This window comes from Chlorella variabilis (genome assembly GCF_000147415.1).
Source record: "Chlorella variabilis unplaced genomic scaffold CHLNCscaffold_1, whole genome shotgun sequence".
Classification (NCBI taxonomy): Eukaryota; Viridiplantae; Chlorophyta; class Trebouxiophyceae; order Chlorellales; family Chlorellaceae; genus Chlorella; species Chlorella variabilis.
The window spans coordinates 554,461-573,703 of record NW_005435087.1 but is presented as its reverse complement, the minus strand read 5'-3'; the positions used below and the strand labels follow the sequence as shown (position 1 = coordinate 573,703).

At 66.2% G+C, this 19,243-nt stretch overlaps 4 protein-coding genes across 4 annotated transcripts; 1 reads left to right on the top strand and 3 right to left on the bottom strand.

The window, feature by feature from the left end:
* Nucleotides 1-1,485: 1,485 nt before the first annotated feature.
* Nucleotides 1,486-5,473, bottom strand: CHLNCDRAFT_133026 (hypothetical protein; the record flags this gene model as incomplete). The annotated part of the gene is made up of 15 exons (XM_005851648.1): nt 1,486-1,632; nt 1,780-1,875; nt 2,056-2,129; nt 2,347-2,392; nt 2,518-2,589; nt 2,738-2,847; nt 2,998-3,076; nt 3,244-3,326; nt 3,488-3,595; nt 3,775-3,842; nt 3,985-4,086; nt 4,331-4,493; nt 4,699-4,804; nt 5,072-5,182; nt 5,339-5,473. The coding sequence occupies 15 exons, from the start codon at nt 5,471-5,473 to the stop codon at nt 1,486-1,488; spliced, it is 1,500 nt and encodes a 499-aa protein (XP_005851710.1).
* Nucleotides 5,474-5,872: 399 nt separating this feature from the next.
* CHLNCDRAFT_133025 (hypothetical protein) lies at nt 5,873-8,504 on the top strand (the record flags this gene model as incomplete). The annotated part of the gene is made up of 9 exons (XM_005851985.1): nt 5,873-6,058; nt 6,316-6,447; nt 6,653-6,778; nt 6,955-7,066; nt 7,218-7,319; nt 7,469-7,607; nt 7,797-7,875; nt 8,055-8,207; nt 8,373-8,504. 9 exons carry the CDS (start codon nt 5,873-5,875, stop codon nt 8,502-8,504), a joined length of 1,161 nt encoding a protein of 386 aa, XP_005852047.1.
* Nucleotides 8,505-8,947: 443 nt separating this feature from the next.
* Nucleotides 8,948-9,478, bottom strand: CHLNCDRAFT_133024 (hypothetical protein; the record flags this gene model as incomplete). The annotated part of the gene is made up of 3 exons (XM_005851647.1): nt 8,948-8,965; nt 9,111-9,245; nt 9,407-9,478. 3 exons carry the CDS (start codon nt 9,476-9,478, stop codon nt 8,948-8,950), a joined length of 225 nt encoding a protein of 74 aa, XP_005851709.1.
* Nucleotides 9,479-13,432: 3,954 nt separating this feature from the next.
* On the bottom strand, nt 13,433-17,502 carry CHLNCDRAFT_133021 (hypothetical protein; the record flags this gene model as incomplete). The annotated part of the gene is made up of 10 exons (XM_005851646.1): nt 13,433-13,707; nt 13,834-13,960; nt 14,165-14,345; nt 14,507-14,903; nt 15,069-15,122; nt 15,311-15,352; nt 15,556-15,681; nt 15,844-16,390; nt 16,667-17,225; nt 17,450-17,502. The coding sequence occupies 10 exons, from the start codon at nt 17,500-17,502 to the stop codon at nt 13,433-13,435; spliced, it is 2,361 nt and encodes a 786-aa protein (XP_005851708.1).
* Nucleotides 17,503-19,243: the final 1,741 nt, after the last annotated feature.

The window sequence follows — 19,243 nt, the reverse complement described above, 5'->3', positions numbered from 1 at the left end:
CACGAGAGCCGGCGGCGGGGCGGGGCCTATCCACCAGATACAAAAAACAGAGCACTGACGTTGTTTGGGGCCGGGTGCGCTCTGTCGCCGTCCAACATTTCCTGTGTGCGCCTTGTATCTCGTCTGTGCAATCAACCTTGCTTCTTGTTTGTTAAGATGGATTCGGCTGTGCCTTGCCAGCAGTTCGGAAAATGTAAAAATCAGCGTGCATGCCCGGGAAAGGAAGGGCCAACGCCAGATGCAAAACTGGGCGGTGGCAGCAAATGGCAGACTGGTCATGCCTTCCGCTGCTTGCGCCCGCGGGCACGCACTGAGAGCACACACAAAAACATGGCCAGGCTCAGCGCGATCCCTGCCACCACGCCTCCCGTCACGGTGGCGGCAATGTCCCGCAGGGGTGCCGCCGACCAGACCGCCGCCGAGGCGGCGGCCGCCGCCAGCCAGATGCCAGCCAGCATCGCCCAGAGGGACAGCGACAGCAGGCAGGCCGCGGCAGCGTCGCTGGGCTTCTGGCCGCCGGCGATGGCGCCCACGCCCAGGGTGCAGAAGAAGCTGAGCAGCTGCAGGATGAGCGCCAGCCGCAGGCAGATGCCGTAGCATGACAGCACTGCCAAGGCGGCAGCGTCCAGCCCCCACTGCGGCAGCACCGGCGGGCTCATCAGCGCCGCCAGCAGCGCCGCGGCCAGCAGGCCGGCCGCGAAGCTGACAGCGGTGGCCGCCTTGCCGCAGGCCTTGGCGGAGGCGCCCTGGAGCAGGGGCGGGCTGGCCAAGATGCGGCGCACAAAGCCGGGCCCGGGAGGTGGCGCAACCTGCGGCAGGGGAGCAGCGGCGGCGGGCACAGCTGGTGTTGGATTGGAGGCAGGGGAAGACCTTCAGCCAAAAAGGTGGGCAGCGCAAGATAGGTGCGCTCTGCCCTGTCTCGCAAGCAGCAATTGGGGTGTGGGTAGAGACGCGGCGCACATTGCTGCCGCCACCTCTGCCGCTGCCACCGCCGCTGGGCTGCACGCGACGCTTGATGCTCATGTTGGTTGGACGAATGTGATCGGGCGATTGCCAATTCAGACGCTGCAATAGGGATGTGCGAGGAAGTGCACCAAAGTGCCGCAGGCTGCGAGGCAAGAGGGCGGAGCGCAAGCTGGCGGCAAGCTACCGTGTCCAAGACCAAATTATAGCGCGAACAGGCGGGACTTCCTTCGCCCACAAACCCGCATACAGGTGTGTGAGAGTGCCTACCACAGCGGCCGCCAACCTGGCGCCGGCGCCGGTACTGCCACAACCCGCCGCATGATCATAATCGTGTCTGGAAGTTCAAGTCAACAATGGAAAACAGTTGTTTGGTCGAAACAAGTACAAATGTGCTGTCAGGAAACATGGCCTGTCAAGGGTGAGCGGCGATAGTACTCAAGAGTACAGATACAAAAGATACGAGTGCTTGGCTGTCATCGAAGTCAGCATTACAGATGGCAACAGGCGTGGAGCCCATGGCTACCCCAGCACCTGGCCCTGCACGCCCAGACGCGCCGCCACCGCCGCCCGCTTCTCCCGCAGCGGCGCCGCCAGCACATCTGCCGCGGGGGGCAGCGCCGCCCACTCTCGCTCCACCCGCTGCCGCAGCTTGTCGAAGCTCTCCCACTGCGGGCGGGCAGGCAGGACAGGCCATCCGTTTGATAGTGGGTGAAGCAGACAGCATGAGAGGGGCCGTGAAGCCTTTGCTGGGCAATGCCAGCTCCCACCCAGCACACTCCACCACCTCCACACACATGCCCACCACCCACCCACCTGCACCTCCACCGGCCGCTTGTCGTAAACCACCTGCAGCAGGTTGTCCTCTGGGGCCACCTGGTCTGCTGGGAACACGGTGGGCACGCCTGACACCTGCAGCACCACGGACGCGGGAGGAGGAGGATGGGCGCGGCAGGCGCAGACGCGGGGCAAACGATACAGGAGAGGCGGGGTACGGAGTGTGTGCGCTCGCCAGCAGGGGGCGGGGCAGCTGCAGCCAGGCAAGCAGGCGGGGCATCACGCGACGCCCCCTGCCCCGAAAGGGCTCCCTACCCGCTTGACTGCCAGCGGCCCGGGCAGGGAGCCCTTCTCCGGGCCAGTCTTGGGCGCCTTCATCACATCCACGGCTGCACGGCAGGCAGGAGAGCCCAGCAAGGAAGTCAGCTGCTGAAGCCCCGCACCAGGCGCTTGGCATGGGGGCAGGAAGAGCGGCGGGCAGGTGGCAATGCGGCGCGGGACAGGGTGTATCGCGCCTGCGCACGTGCCCCTTGCGCAGTAACCACGTGCCTGTGCCATCTTGGTATACAATATGGGACAGCTTGGTGGCCAGGCTGAGCGTGTCACGGTTGAGGCGCTGCAGCAGGCCGCCGCCCATGCCAAACGCCACGTTCTGCGGAGATTTCAAGAGGGCAAGACACCGGGCAGGGTAACAGGAACTGGCAACGCAACGGTGTGCATGCATGCCTCGAGCTCAGCCCACCACGGCTGCCACTTTGCATGTGCATGCGCCCGCACCTCTGCGCTGTACCCTGCTGCCAGCACCGCCTCTAGGATGGCCTCGATGTTGTGGTAGTCAATGCCGTCTCCCTGCAGGCCAGGGCGGGTGCAGGGAGGGCCAGGGTGTGTGTGAGTGCCACGTCAGCGCCACACGGGGCCCCGCTGCAAGGCGCAGCACGACAGGGTGCAGCACGGCAGGGCGCAGCACCGGGCAGCAGCCTGTACCGCAGAGCCACACCTGGATGACGCCGACGCCTCGCAGCACCTTGAACCCCTTGCCGTTGACGTCCGCCCCAAACGCGCGCTCCGCGCCCCGCAGGCCCTGAAGCACTGCCTCTGTTGGGTCCCCTGCAGCCAGGCGACACCAGCCCCAGCTCGGAGGCGTGTGATGACGGCAAGGGGGAAAGCTCTGTCACAGGTACGGTAGGAGGCAGGGATGTCTGCTGCCCCCACTGAATAAGTCAACTGGCATAGACCCGCAGCTCTGCCTGCCCCAACCTGAGTCTGGCCGCAGCACCCAGAAGCCGCCCTGCGCGTTCTTCTCCTCAGCCACCGCAGGCACCACCTCGTCCAGCGCCTGCAGCCGGGCGAGCGCAGTGCATCGCGCTCGGTGCACTCCCCCCTTCAGCCAGCCTGCGACTCTGATTGGCGAATGCTCCCCGCCAGCCCATCCGCCGTGCTCCCCACCAGCCCATTCGCAGTGCTGCCCACCACCGAATGCTGCCCACATGCCCACCCACCCACCCGCTGGTAGTCGTAAGAGTCCATGACGGTGGCAAACAGGCCGCGGCCAAAGTGGGACACCATGTTGGAGATGGCGGCACGCTCTGCGGGGCCCCACAGCGGGCACAGCGGGCGAAGCGGGGACAGTCGGGTGGCAGGGAGATTGCAGGAGACGTGTTTAGCCAGGGCACTACAACGACTACCCCTGCATTCAAGTCGGCTAACACCGCGGCCATGCAGCAGCCAGCCAGCGGGCCCAGCGCACCTGACGGCCAGCTGGTCATGACGCTGTGCTCGGTGGCGGGGATGCTCTGCCCCACCGGCCTGCCGCCGTTGAGCGCAAACTGGGCGTAGTAAGCCGCCGACAGCGTGTCTGCAAAGGGCGGGCAGCAGGCGCCGGGGGGGCCAGGAGCAATGGAGGGATCGGCGGCAGGGGAAAGTGAGGCTGCGTCTGGCTGTGCCACTTCATCGGCTTTGGACAGCAGTTGAAAGTGTGTGCAACAACTTTGAGCACGCCCCTGCGATGAATTCCCTCCTTTGCCTGGCCCTCACCTGTGCCATCAAAGTTGAGCAAGTGCGCCACCCCTCCCAGCACGCTCTGCTCCACGCAGGTGCAACCCCTGCACAGCGCAGCATCGCAATGTCTGCCATGGCAGGCCGAGTAGCAGGGGACACCAGCTGCCAATGCGCCAGCAACGAGGAAACTACTAGGCACACCGGCGCAGGGCAGGACCGGCAGGGTGCCAGCAGGCACCAGCCCACCTGAACCCAAAGTCGTGCAGCCGGCTGTTGAGGAGCGGGCTGGAACGGCCGGCATCCACGCTCTGCTCAAACGCTGCCGCTATCAGGTCCTTGCACCGCCGGCTGCGCACACACAGGGCAGGCAGGCAGGCAGTCGGCCAGGCAGGCCAGGACGACATAGGTGTGGAAGCGCCTGCTGCAGCAGGTGCATTCCACCCGACCAGCTGGCTCCCCCAGGCATGCAGGCCTTACGTCCCGCTGCCACGCGCTCCCCTCAGCCACCACACACTCACGCCACACCACACACTTGTGTACATCACACATGGCACCACACACGGCACCACATACGCACCACCACCACCCTGACCTAAGGGTGGCCACTGTGGTGGGGTACCACAGCTGGGTCAGCAGCGTCTCCAGGTAGGTGCAGAGCGGGGCGTAGGGCGCCTCAGCCGTCAGCTGGAAGACGGGCACATGGGCGTGCATGCACGTGCCCTCAGGCAGCGCCTCCACCCGCACCGGCATGTAGCCTGCGGTGCAGGGCAGGATGGATGGGTGGGTGGGTGGGTGGGTGGGACGCTGGCGTGCTGCACCGGCATGTGCGCGTTGTGCGGTTGGAACCGCCTGCGGCGACCGCAACGCCACGCGCCGCCTTCTTGAACATCCTCGCCCGCCCAGGCACCCGCCCAGCCAGCCTTCGCTCCCTCTGCCAGCAGCACGGCCCAGCCAGCCCACCGTCGTTCTCGGCGATGAACTTGAGGAAGAGGTCCTTTGGGTAGGGGAAGGCGGTGTATCCGGGGGCCATGTGCGAGCCGAAAAAGCGGTCTGCCAGCTCCACATCCTGTGTGTGTGCGCGCACGTGTGTGTGTGTGTGTGTGTGTGTGTTCACACCGGTGGCGGCGCACCGTGGCACATCTCGGTCGGGGGCAAGCGGGGGCAGCAGCAGCAGCGCCAACCCAACACCCAGCGCAGGCCTCTGGCACGCTCCGTCCGGCCGGGCAGCTTGCCCACTAGCCGCGTGGAGGCTTCAAGCTGCGCAGCTACCCTAGGCATCCCTCCACCCGCTTGCCGCACGACCACCGCCACAAACACCCGCCCAAACACACACCTGCAGGGTCCACCGCCGGGCCACAAAGTTTTCCAGGATGTATCGCAGGCCATAGAACACCGCCCGCGTGTCCCTCGTGTCCTTGTCATACCCCTGGCGGAACTCCCCATACTGCGGGGCAGGGGGCGAAGCGGACGGACGTCACAGGCTGGGTCGTGAGGGCGGCAGGCTAGCGGCAGCAGCGGGCAGGCGGCAGCTCACCGCCACCATCTTGGTGGAGGCCGGGTATTGGAGTTAGTGTGTGGTCTTGTAGCTGTCGGTGAGCACCGCGATGGGGAGGTAGCTGGTGAGCAAGTGGGGCGCTGCGGTGGTGGCCGGCGCGGCGGCAACGGCGACAGCGGCGGCTGCCTCCGCCTTGGCTGGCGCCGCCTGCTCCTGCCGCCGGTGCTTGCGTGAGAACATTCTGAGGAGGGGCGACATGCTGGAGAGAGGCGCTGGGCCCTGGAGGAGCGTTCTGGCGCTGACGGGTGGCAAGGAGTTCGCAGGAAGCACGGTTAACATGGGACTAGCTGGGTTGTTGCCGTCGACAGCCCCTGTCGCCCCTCTATACAATTTGCGGCAGCTGCACGGCAACTTCGGGATGCGACCAGGCCGGGACTCGGCTCCTGAGGCCGCGGGCTGTCCCTGCTGAGAGTGCTGCGCTGCGTGCTGCCATTCTAGCTGGTGTTGCGGGGGCCAGTGCGCTTGATTCAATCGTCGCTCCCCGCTCCACAGCACCAGCCACCCGGCATCCCCACGTGGTGAAGGTTCGGCTAGGCGCTGTGGAGCACCTGCTACCGCTGTGTCGTGTGGGAGGCGATCATGAGCGTGCGCACAGGCAGCGTGGCGGCGGCCCTGGCCCTGCTCACCGCGCTGGTGGTGGGCGGAGCGGCGGCGTCTCGACCGCTGGCACAGCAGGCCGCCCTGGCTGCATATGCCCGCCACGCCGGCGGCAAGGACAGGGAGGAGAAGCTGAACCTGCGGCCCCTGATTGGCGTTGTGTCCCAGGTCAGTTGGGGGGTCGCAGAGCGGGGTCTACTGCGGCCTGCAGCCAGCGCCGTATTGACCGCATGCGGTTGGCATGCTGCACGCACTGCCGCCACCGCAATGCATGCTGCCCATTTGGGCTGCACCTGCCTGCCCAAGAGGTTGCTACACGATGACAGGCGCGCAGGGCAGGCACGCAGGGCTTCCCTGGGGCTGCACTTTTCGTTTGGCTCAGAGCCCCGGGCCGCTCACCCGCTCTGTTCCCGCCGCCGCCGCAGGTGGGCGCGCCCGCCCCCAAGGGCCACTCCTACATCGCCAGCTCGTACGTCAAGATGGTGGAAAGCGCGGGGGCGCGGGTGGTGCCCATCTTTTGCGACATGAGCCCAGAAGAGGTGGAGCGGCGCTTCAAGGTGGGCTGGTGTAAATGGGTGGCGTGTAGGTTTGTCCCTGCGTCGCCCAGGTGGTGGGTGGGTGGCGGTCACAAAGCCTGCTTGCCACCTCCAGGCAGCACGGCTCTCGCCGCCGCGCTGCCCTCCAGCAGTTTTGTGTGCAGCAGCGCGCCTCCGTGCGCAATTCGATGTGCAACGGCCTGCCTGCCGCCGCGTCCCGCTGCAGGCTGTCAACGGCATCCTCATCCCGGGCGGCTCCCAGGACCTGCGCCCCGGCCAGCCCTTCTTTGACACCGTCAGCCAGCTGGTGCAGCTGGCGGTGGAGGCCAACGACAAGGGCAACTACTTCCCGGTGAGTGCCCTAAATGCTGAGGGAGGGTTGCGGAGAGTATTGGGCAGCGGGTTTGGGAGGAGGGAGGGTGGCAGGGTTGGTTGCGGAACAAGCCAGGCTGCTGAGCTTCCCAGCGCGATGCTGCTGCCGCGCGCCAACAGTCCCTGCACGCTGCCCGCCCCGCCCCGTCGCCGCAGGTGCACGGCACGTGCCTGGGGTTTGAGACGCTGGCCATCATCGCCTCTGGCAACCACTCCATCCTGTCGGAATTCGACTCTGAGAACCTGCCCTCCCCTCTCTTCCTCACAGGTGCGGCTGCCGGCCGCCGCTGCCCGCCCTGGTTTCGGAGCGCTGCTGCTTGTAGCGGCGACGCCCTCGCCCAGCCCAGCCCAGTCCATTTGTCACCACTCAGCGCCTGCCCGCCTGCCTGCCTGCCTGCCTGCCTGCCTCCTGCCTGCAGACACGGCCACCTCCGGCAAGAGCCGCTTCTTCAGCGCGCTGCCCGAGCAGGTGGTGCAGCACCTGCAGACGCGGCCGTACGCAATGGAGAACCACGCACACGGTGAGGGCAGGAGTGTGGTGCAGCCTCTCCTGCCAGCATGTGGTGGAGTTGACCCCTGGGCCGGCGCGCATGTGGGCAGGCGTCACGACAGCGCCGCTCCCTACGACGGCATGACCACTCTCTGCTGCTGCTCCTGCTCCCGCCGCCAGGCCTGGCCTGGACTGCGGTGGAGGAGAACCCGCGGCTCAAGGACTTTTTCGATGTGCTGTCTCTCAGCGTGGACCGCGCGGGGGCGGTGTATGTGAGCACGGTGGAGGCGCACCGGTATCCCATCACCGGCACGCAATGGTGAGGCTGCACGTGCACACCTGGTGCATGGTGTAGCACCTCACCAGCGTGTGTGTGGTGGATGTGGCCTGCTCTGCGTCGCTGCATCGTGGTGCCGACACCTGCCACCGATCCTTCCGGCCTCATGCGCCTGCACCCATCTATACCCGCTGCCGCCCGCTGCTGTGCCCCCTGCCCCACCGCCTGCAGGCACCCCGAGAAGAACGCCTTTGAGTGGACACCCGACAAGGATATCCCGCACCACCCAGACGCAATAGAGATCACGCAGGTGCGGCGCCTGGCTGGCGGGGCCAAGCTGGGCAGCATGAGCGCGCCTGCACCTGCCTGCATCTCTTTCCGTGATGTCAACAGCCTCCCCACAAGCCTCCAGCCCACTCACCCACGCAGCACACACCAGCCACACACACACACACACACACACACACACGCCCATCCACCTCCCTGCAGGAGGTTGCCAACTTCATTGTTGGCGAGGCGAGGCGCAACTTCCACGCCCCCTCCTCCCAGGAGGAGGAGGAGGACCTCCTGATCTACAACTGGGCCCCCTCGTACACCGGAAAGGCAAGGCCCGCGCCTGGGTGCTGCTACCCACCGTACCGCGTTGCGCGGCGTAGCGGTGGGGGTGGTGCATCCGAGCTGCTGTGTCGCCCTGCTGCTCTCACATTGGGTATCCGACACAGCGCAGGCCAGCCCGCTGCTCTCCATCCCCACCCGCCCGCCTCCCATCTCCTGCCTCCACCTCTTACCTCCCACCTCTGCCTGCAGCACCGCTACAAGGGGGAGGAGGTGGACTTTGTGGAGTCCTACTTCTTTCCTCTCGAGACTAGCACAAGGAAGAGCAGCAGCAGCGGCGGCGGCAGCGGCAGGCGCACCCAGGCTGCGGGGCTTGCCGCGTGAGTTGCAGAGCAGCCTGCCCACTGTTGGGTCCTGATCTCTGCTCTATTTCAAGAACACTTGCATACAGTGCTGGGATTTCCACGACATGAGTGAATGGGCAATGCAAAAGAGAGTACATTGTTTTTTTGAGCGTTTGCTTTTTGCTAAGGGGAAACATGTAGCGAGTGCATGTGGCGTTGATACATTTGCGCAGTTTTGATGCTTTGAGTTTGTTTGCATGGAATTCCATGACGTGCATTCCTTCTGCATGGCCTAGTTTCATTCGTGATGTGAAGGAGCAGGCCTGCCCAGGGAGCCCATCAGAGAGCCAGTCGGCCAGCGGTCATCAGCCAGGGCAGTGCGCCGCGATTGCGCATGCCACTGCCGCTGCTGCTGTCCTCCCGTCTCATGCTGCTGCTTTGTCGCCCCTGGTTCACTGCTGCTGCTGTGCCAATGACGGGCACCTACTGCAGCTGCTGGCGCTGCGGTGGTGGCGGATGCTGATGCCGCCGACACGTTGCTGCTGCATCCGCCCGGCCCCGGCCCCGGCGGCGGCGGCTCCGACAGCAGCTGTCGGCACAGCTGCAGCAGCGCGTCCTGGCGGCGCATCAGCGCCTGCTGCCGCACCTCGACGTCGTGGATGGCCTCGGCCACCTGGCGGGCCACAGCGCTGTGCATCTGGCGGGCGCCCTCAGCGCGCACCTCGTGGATGTCCACCAGCCGCTGCCGGCTCTCGGCCAGCTGCCGCACCAGCGTCACCTCCTGCAGCCAGGAGGGTCGACAGGTGGGAGAGGCAGGGTGAGGAGCGGGGCTCGGCTGCCGCCCGGCGGCGCAAGGCGGCGGGAACGGCAGCAGGCACCTGGGCCCTGCCAATCGGCGGCGGCCTCCCTGCCCTGGCGCGGGCTTCCTAACCGCGTGCTGACCTCGTGTGAGAAGAGGCGGAACTCCTTGCCCGCCTCTCGTATGAGCCCAACGTTGCTGGCGACCCGCTCCATGGCGGCAAAGAACCGCCGCAGCAGCCGCCTTCTTCGCAGGAAGGACATGGGTTGAAGTGGATGAGTGCCGATCAACGGTGTGCCCGAAGCAACAGCGCCGCCGCTGTTGGCCTTCAAGCCCCACGCCCAGCTCCCCGGCCAACCCTGAGCCTCCAGCAGAGCAGCCAATCCAAATAGAGGGGTGTAGAATTGCATGGGGGCCAGCAGAGGGGAGGGGTTCAACTTGCCGCCAGCGGGGCGAGGGCGCAGCGGCGGCAGCATGTGTGCGAAGACCTGCGCCACCTCGCCCCTGCCAGTGCAGCCATGCCTCAGATGGGAATTATGTTACAGTGGTGAGGCTGCATATGCTTGTGCTAACGCTCAAGCTCGTCATCTCCGCTTGCCAGCTGCCTTGCCGCCGCCGCCGCCGCCGCTGCCGCCGCTCGGGCTGGGCTGCCCCTTGCCCGCAGCCTCCAGCTCCGTCTCCACCCGCGCCTTCAACGCGTCTATGTGCTGCTGCAGCGTCTCCTCCTCCGCAAGCAGCATGTCCTGCGGGGACAGGACCAGCGGGGCTGCATCAGGGCGGCTGCGCTAGATCCTGCCTCACCTTTGGCAACACAGAGCCGGGCAGCACAACACAACGCTCATGCTCGTACCCACGCCCTGCACCCACCTGCACCCTCATGCCCTGCACCACGCTCATCGCCCGCGCCGTCATGTCCCGCTCCTGCTTCGCCTGCGCCTTGCGGGTGAGCACCTCGGCCGCCGCCTCCAGCTGCAGGGAGGAGGCAGGGCAGGGTCGGATGAGGCAGGAGGGGGCGTGCAGCCGCAGCGACAAGCGAGGCACGGCACCTCCCGACTGCCAGTCCGCAAGCGCTGCCCACCCGCTGGTCCTGCTCCGCCAGCAGCCCCTCCATCTTCTGCAGGTGCTCCACCGCCTTCCTCATCTCCAGCAGGGCCAGCGCCTCCTCACGCCGCTGCCGCTCCTGCAAGGGGGAGGGTTGGGTGGTGGAGTGGCCGGGATAGCTCATTGCTGCCACGTAACTTGTCTCAGGCCACAGCCTCGCATCATCCTCAGCCAGCACAACAGCATCCTCCGGCCCGATGATCAAGCAGCAGCACTATGCTCCCGACAGCAGCACCACCCCCTCTGGCGTCCCACCGCACCTGCCGCGCCGCCTTCAGCTGCTCCAGCTGCACCTTGTGCGCAGCCAGCTCCTTGCGCAGCGTAGCGATCTCCGCGTCGCCAAAGAACTTGACCTCACGGAACACCTGCGGGGAGATGGGAAGAGGCGGCTTAAGGGGGAGGTGGCATGAAGGCATGGGTTCAGCGGGCTTGACAAGCCGGCGGCGGCAGCAGGGGCGGGGCGGCGGGTGGCCGCTTGCTTCACCCCCGCCCGACCTGGCGCGGGTTATGGGTCTCTGTGCGCACCTCTTTGATGGCCTTGATCAGGCCAGTCCTGCCCCGCGACATTGGGTGGCCTGCTGCTGGGACGGGTTCAGGAGGGCGGCGCAGGCTACTGCTCTGGTCTCAGGCGGGCTCCCACGATCCTAGACACTGCGGCAGGGGCGAAAGCGAGCCCCAATTCTGCGCCTGCTCCGCCTGCTTTGACAGCGTAAGCGTGGGAGAACCACCTGTGAGGCTCAATGTAGGCAGCGTACCATTCTCGGAATCTAATTGAGGGGCTGATATACCTGATCTGAGGTCCAGGGGCGTTTTCATTGGCGGGCAAGAGGAGGAGAGATGAGCTTTGCTCAGGCTTCCCACCTTCGTGGCTGTGCTGCTGCTCGTCCATTCGTGGCCGCGACCCTGGCATCCAGGAAGATCTCGCCAAGCACGCAAATCAGAGCAGAGCGGCAGGGCGGCGGCGGCGGCAGCGGACGGCGCAGCCTTCTACAGAGCTTGCTCACGGGAGGCGTGATGCTGGCTGCGGGCTTCCCTGGTGCCCGCTCGGTGGCAGCGGCAGCAGCAGCAGACGACAAATCAGCGCAGGTGCTGCTGGATCCGCGCTGGCCGGAGGAGTTTCCGTTCAAGCCTGAATACTTCCAGCGGTGCGACACACGGGATGACCAGCTAGCCTGCCTGCATCACATGCAGGGGAATGTGGAGGCGCCGCCAGTGCCGCCCATGCCAGCAGTGTCACATGTGCCTCCACTCCTCCCACATATGCATGGCACAGGTATGACGAGTCAAGCGACGGCGACTTCTACTCGCAGCCCCGCTTCGTGACACACATTGACGATGCAGCCATCAAGGCACTTACGCAGTGAGTGAGCTGGCTGGCTGGCCTGGCTGGCTGAGCTGAGCCAGGCTGACTAGTGTTTGGGCCACACACCAGGCAGCCCTGTGGCTGATGTGGGCCGTCCCCTGCCTGCCTGTCTGCCCGCCCTGTTTGCAGGTTTTACGCCGAGAGCTTCCCCAAGAGCGGCAGCCAGGACGCGGCGCTGCTCGACATCTGCAGCAGCTGGATCAGCCACTACCCCCAGAACTATACGGCGGGCCGCATTGCAGGCGAGATGACTGGGGAGGCTGTCGTCGGGATTTGCTCAGCTGGCTGGTGTTGCCCTGGTGCGGGGAGGATGTGGAGAGGATCCCTGCACCGGTTTGTAGCACACCCAACCGCACCCCTCCCGTCCTGCAGGCCTGGGCATGAACGAGGCTGAGCTAGCCCGCAACACGCAGCTGACCGAGTTTGCTGTCAAGGATCTGAATGAGGACCCCACGCTGCCCTACGAGGCCGACTCGTTTGACGTCATCACCAATGCAGGTGTGCTGCCCTTGTGCACCTCGCCCGCCGGTGTTGCCAGGCCTGCCATGCCCGCTGCGGCTGGTTGGCTTGTGTGTGGCTTGCGGCTGGCTGTACGCTGCGCTGCAGCTGGCCGGGAGTCCTCTCACCTTCCCTTGCGTGCCCGCCCCAGCCAGCCTGTGCCTGCTGCTACATCGAGCCTCCTGCTGCTCTGGCCCTGGCCCCGGTGCATGCTGCAGTGAGTGTGGATTACCTGACCCGGCCGCTGGAGGTGTTTCGGGAGATGCACCGCTGCCTGAAGCCGGGGGGGCTGGCCATCATGAGCTTCAGCAACCGCTGCTTCCCAACAAAGGGTGGGTGAGGGAGTGGGTGGGGGACGCAGTTGGCTGGCTGGGCGTCCCCAGGTGGCTGCAAGGCCAGGGGAGATGGGCAGGCCGTTGATGCACACGCGGCCGGCGCACACGCTGCAACTTCTGCTTCACCTCACTGCACCGCCGCGGATACACACCACCCTCCCTCCCCTCCTCTGGCCCTGCTCTCTCCCAAACCCGCCCCACTGCACACACGCGCTCACACTCTCGTCCCTCCTGCCGGCCCCTGCAGCCATCTCCATGTGGACATCCACCGGGGACCTGGACCACATCTGGATTGTGGGCTCCTACTTCCACTACTCTGTGCCGGGAGGCTTTGCCGCGCCCCAGGCCAAGGAGATCACCCTGCAGCAGGGGCCCTTCGGGCAGCGCGGGGACCCCATGTACGTGGTCTATGCCCGCAAGCAGGCGTAGGAGGCGCATGGCACGGAGGCCGGCTGCAAGCGCGAGGTGGAAGTGTGAGGGAACCCCCCGTGGAGGAGCGGGCAGGAGGCGGCCCGCAGCTCTGACCAGGCTGCAGAGAGCGTGGGGAGGCGCGGGAGATGGCTAGGCACCCGCATTCTGCAACTAGCAGCGAAGCTGGCCAGCCCCTGCTGCATTCAACATAATTTACTTTCATGTGTCATCTGAGCTGAATGTGGAGGCATGCAAAAGGTAAAAATGCGCAACAGGATAGCAGCAAATGCGATGCGGACATCATGAACATGTTGGCAGATTGTTGGTGACCAAAGAATGCAGGAAGAGGGGAGCAGGCAAGTATAGAGCTCTCAAAACAAGCGTAAAACAGGCCAATCTCTGACGCACTCAAAAAATTGGGAAGGCGCATTCTCACAATGCACCGCTCCCCAAAACAACGCCTACAACGCCGCCGCCGCGCGCTTGCAAGCTGCCTCGCAGTTCTTGCGCTGCGCACAGCTGAACCGCTTGGGGATGACGTTGCACTTGAGGCAGGCTGCATTGGGGTAAACCTTGCCGTCATACCCACACACTTTCTTCCCTGCAGAGGCGCACTTGCACGTGGGCGCCTTGGCCGCCCGCTTGCAGTCGGAGGCACAGCTCTTGAGCCCGCCACAAGGGAAGCGTGCGCCCGTCTTGGCGCAGCCCGCGGAGCAAGCATTGGGGTACACCTTGCCTGCAGGCAGGCATAGTGGCTGGTTGGCAGAGGCGGGCAGCAGATACCGGCCTTTCATAGAGCAGGGGGAACGAAGCGTGAGGCAGGACGCAGCAGAGAGGGCCGGCTGGCGGCAGCTCAGCCCACCGTCTTTGCCGCAGACTGGGGCGAAGAGGGCGGGGCAGTAGCAGCCGCCGCCGGGTGCCGCGCACTGCTTCTTGCAAGTGGCATCAGGGCGCTTGCCGCACAGGAACTTGTTTGTGGTGCCGGCGCACTGCACCAGGGCGGGGGGGAATGGGGCGGGGAGGTCAGGGCCTGTGCTGGGAGTGCAGTGTGCAAGCCGACCAGGCGAGAGGGGACAACCCAGTGCCTGCTCCACTCCCAGCCTGCTGCCAGCCCAGCTGCCGTCGCTGCTGCTGCTGCTGGCAACATGCTGCTGCTGTGCTGGGTGCGGCAGCCAGCCAGCCATCACACCCACCCGGGCCAGGCACGCGTTCAGGTAAACCTTGCCGTTCTTGCCGCACATCGGCTTGCGCGCCTTGCTGCACATGCTGCATGCTGGCGGCTTCGTGGGCGGCTTGGCCACCGGCCCCTTGCAGGCCGCCTTGCAGCCGGCATCGCTGCACTCGCCGCAGGCGCACTTGGAGCTTGTCTTGGCGCTGTGGTGCAGGGCAGGGGGACGACAAAGGGGAAGCATAAGATGCGGAGTGGGTGAAGGGAGGGATTGGAGGCCCCTGAGGGCCAGCCAGGCATGGCAGCTGCCCGCCTGCCAAACAGCCAGCCTGCAACCCCCAGGCACGGGTGGTTTCCCCTCACTCACCACTTGGCATCGCACGCACTGGGGTACTTCTTGCCGTCCTTGCCACAGACCGGGGCCCACAGCTCGGGGCAGACGCAGGGCAGCGTGACGGGAGGCCTCACGCCGCTGGTCCCCTTGCAGGCCTTGGCGCAGCCCGCATCCGCCGCGCACGCCTTGCTGCCGCACGCACACTTGGCGCTCGTTTGGGCGCACTTGGCCTGGCAGGCGTTGCCGTAGCGCTTGCCGTCCCGGCCGCACACGGGGGCGACCGCGGCGCTGCACACGCACTTGGGCGGACGGGCCCCGGGCACCTTGCAGGCCGCCTTGCAGGCCACGTCACAGGCGGCGGCGCCGCACTTGCACTTGATGGGAGCCGCCTTGGCGCACTGGGCCTTGCACAGGTTGGAATACACCTTGCCTGCAGCCAGAGGGAGACGCATGCGGTAGGTAGGCTCTTCTAGGGACCCGGGGTGTGGGACAGGGCTTGCAGGCTGTTCCTTCAGGGAGCTTCTGTCAAGAATGGGTATGCAGCTGGATGGGCGGCTGCCCCACGCTGCCCGGGCCTCCCCCTGCCCCCACCCACCATCCTTGCCGCAGACTGGCTCGGAAGTGGTCGGGCACAGGCAGCCCGCGGAGCCTGCACGGGTGTAGCCAGAGAGGCAGTAGGGGGGCGGTTGAGTCCTGGCTGGGTCACAGGCGCGTTTGGCTCCACCTGCGAGCCGTCACTAGCAGACAAGGGCATGCAGCCAGCTGAGGCCAGGCGGCCCGCATCGGTTGCAGCGGTCCCCTTCAGCCACAGCTGGAGTCCCGCGCGCCACCGCCCACCTGCCCCCTTGACTGGGACCCCAGTGTTGCCATTTGCTCCCGCTGCAGAACAGTGGCAGCAGTAGAAGAGGAGGCAGATGGGCTGGCTGGCATCGCAATGCCATGCGCTCCGGGGGTGGCATGCAGTGCACGCGGCGCCTGCGCAGCAACCCCGCAGCAGCTTGCAGAGCGGCGGCTACAGTGCAGCTTCTAGGAGGCAGCAGCAGCAGCAGCGGCGGCAGCAGCTGCAGGCAAGGCGGGCTTACGCATGATTGCCGGCTTGTCAGTGTCGGTGCGCTCCTGGTAGATGGGACCGCTGCCGCCGCCGCCGCCGCCGCCGCCGCCGCCGCCGCCGCCGCCGCCAACACCGCCGCCGCTGCTTTGGCACCACTCTGCACGCACGCAGGCGTGTGCGGGGCAGGCATTCAGCCGCGCTTTCCAGCACAGCTGGTGAGGGCCATGCGTGAGTTGCCACCTGCCAGCACGCCAGCATGCAGTGCACAGCCAGGCGACAGCACTGATGTATCCCCGCAGAGGCCACTCAGCCCTCACACCTCCGTTGGGCCCGCAGCCGCTGCTCGACTTGCTGCACTCCTCTTCTGTCATGCCAGCGGGGCAGGGCAGGGTGCCGGGGACGGGCTCCGGCTTGGGGCGGCCCTCCCCAGCAGGGTCATCCTCGCAGGGCTGGGAGCCACCGCCATCGGTGGGCGCGCAGTCGGCGCCTTCCGGGCTGTCGGCGCAGGGGCTGGGATACCCGCCGCCGCCGCCGCCGCCGCCGTAGAAGTTCTGCGCCCGCCACTCGGCGCACTCCTGGGACTCTGGGAGGGTGGCGCAGGGCCCGTCCATGAGCATGCTGCAGCTCGCCGAATCCGGATCCCGGACGCAGGCGCAGGCGGACGCTCCGGTGCGCTCATCCAGTAGCTCCTTCAGGTCGGCATCGAAACACCAGCCGCACAGCGGCTGGCCGGTGAGCGAGTCGACGGCAGGGCTGCCATCGTCATCGAAGCAGGGCGTGTCGCCGCCGCCGGCCAGGCCCGCGTTGCCGCCGTCGGCCCACCACTGCTGGCAGGCCTCGGAGGCCTCGTCGGCGAGGCAGGGGCCCTGCGGCGGCGGCAGGCGGCAGGCAGCAGGCAAGGGTTAGGCGCAGGGGGCAGCGGGCGTGTGGCAGGGGCGGCCAGCGCCAGGCATGCCTCCCGCTGCGGCGAGGCGGGCACCAGGCTCTGCGCCAGAAGCGAAGTTACAAGAACCAAGCGGGGTTAGCTGCGAGGCAGCCTGCATGTGAAGCCAACCCTGATGGCTCTATCCCCTGCAGCGCCCGAGCGCTCAAAACACAGGGCTGCTAGCCGCAGCCAGCCAGCCAGCCACCAGCGCGCCCACCATGAACAGGTGGCGGCAGGCATCTGAGTCTGGATCCCTGGCGCAGGCGCACACGGCCTCCCCAGTGGCGGGGTCCACGGCCTCCGCCACCTGCCCGCCCTTGGTCATAAAGCAGTGCGGGCAGACGAGGCGCCCGCTGGCCTTGAGGGTCGCTGGGGAGCCGTCCAGGCGGTAGCAGATGCCGCAGGTGTAGCGCCCCTCCCAGTCGCGGCAGTTGGACTGCGGCGGCAGAATGAGCGGGCCCCCCGCCTGCGGCGCGCACACCCAGGCCCCGGCGGCATCCAGCAGAGGCTGGAGGGCATCGTCGAGGCAGCCCGCGCACACCCAGGCGCCCGTCTCGTCAGCCGCCTCGTTGCCCTCGCCGTCCCAGCACCAGCTGGTGTCCCACTCGCCGCCAGGCCCCTCGCTGCTGCTGGTCTCGCCGCCGGGGCAGCCGTCGTCGTCCCCCGGCACGCAGGGCGGCTCAGGGTCTGCGCCACCCTCCAGAGTGTCAGCCTGGGCGAGGTGCCGCTGGGCAGCGGAGGCTGCTTGGCCGGCCGCGGCGGCATTGCCCAATCCCCTGCAGAGAAGCACAGGAAGCAGCAAAGGTGTGGAACGAGGAGGGGAGGCGGGAGCAGAGCTGCCGAAGGGCCGGTTTCAGCGGGAGGGCGGTGCTGCCGAGCGACGCCCTTAGAGGCCACTCGCCCCCATGCCCCCGCCTGCGTCAAGCCTTCCCCGCTTCGCGAGCAGCGCCAGCCCTCGAAAATGTGCGTCACACGACCAGTGGCTCGAGGAGAAGCTCACCCAGTTGCCAGGAGCAGGGCGGCGGCCAGTAGCAGCAGGGTACAGGGCCTCATGGCCGCTGCACTCGCTGATGAGTGTGGCTCAGCTCAGCAGAAGGCCCCGAAACCCAAGCTGGAGGGACCCGCAAGTGTTGAAGAACGAGTGAGAGCTCTTGAATGCTGGTTTGTTTGCGCGCCTATGTTCAAACGCTGGCGCTGCATTCAGTGCGCAACCTGGCAAGCGCCACCAGAGATCTCTGTGACAGCGCCACCTGTACCCGACGAGCAAAGAGGGGGAGAAGCCCCCCCTGTGTTGAAGAACACATTCTGCTCGGCTTCTAGAAGCTTCTGGTGCAAAAGGAGCAGGATATATTTTGTGACCCAGTTCACGCCCCATTTTCTGGCACACAACGGATCTAACAAACCTCAACGAGCGCTACCCCCCTTTGCGGCGGAAGAGGCTTGCCTGGTTTTTTTTTGTAAGATCGCAGATTGCAGAGCTCTGGCAATCTGCACATCTAGGTGGCAGACATCAGCAGGCTGCCCCCCCTGGGGTCGCCGCCAGCTGCACAAGAGTGTTGCGGTGGTGGCAGCGCCAGCAGGGGCTGCAGCAGCGGTGCCGTCGCGGGTGGCGGGGAGGCGGCAGCGGCGGCCTCTTGGCGGCGGCTGATCGATCCAGGCTGAACTGCACCAAGACTGCGTGCAACAGCCAGCCAGATGCCGGGAATGCAGGCTGAAGGAGGGGGCTGAGCAGCGCGCAGCACAGCAGGGTCGGGAACAATTGATTCCACAGGAAATCACCCCAGCGCCCGCTCTCAATGTTTATATACTGTCATTTATTACCGTGAGCGCTCGCGAACATTAAGCTCGCGAAAATTTTAGGTGTCCTCCAGTACTGGCCGAAGTAAATCACGCGGCCCGTGCATTTTCTTTTTAAGATCTCTCCTCGTCTTCTCTGTGCCAGCAGTCGATTACAGAGTGGAGCCGGGCGCGCGCTAGGCAGAGAGCGCCGCCTGTGTGAGAGACCATGGTTGAGCGGCTGCAGCGCGGAGGAGTACGTGCTCTAGCGGTCCTGCTGCTGCTGGCTTTGGCATCCGACGTTGTGCTAGCAGGACGGGGCGGTCTCGACGAGGTGAGCGCGCGATGGCGCACTCGGCCCCCCCCCACCTGCTGGCTGGCTTGTGCTTGTGCTTGCTTGTGTGGGCTTAAAGTCTGGTAAAGCAAGAACTAGCTTGCAACATAGACTCCCCGCCGAAACGGGACGGGAACCGGGCGAAAGCAGAGAAAGCAATAAAACAGGGGTGGAGCAAGGCGACATGCAACGCAAGCAGCTGACAGGGCACGCATCGAAACGTGTGTATGACTGGCAAAGTGGCATGGCGCATTGGGGAGAAACGCAACGGTACGGGAGCATGGGCTGGCCAAACGGCAGTGCGGAACGCTAGGTCACTAGAAAAGCAGGGAAAGGCGCACTATGTATGCAATGAGGGCAGCCCCGGCTCGGGGCCGTTGAGAAAGCAGTGGGCGGGAGGGGGGAGGCCCCGGTGTGGGCGGGCCCCATCGAGGGGGGATGGGGCGCGCAAGCGGCCAGATGGGGCGGGGCGCGGGCGGCAGTGGAGTCCTGCGGCTGGGTGGGATATAGGGCAATGAGCGTTGAGCAGTGTGCGATGAGCAATGAGCAATGAGCAGTGAGCAGCCCCTCCCTAAACAAAGTGAAGCGCAGGACGGGGTCCGGTGGATGGGAGGCAAGGAAACGCGGGGGGTTGCCACGTGCGCTACCGCCGCCGCCGCAGGCAGCACCCCTGCGGCGGCGGCA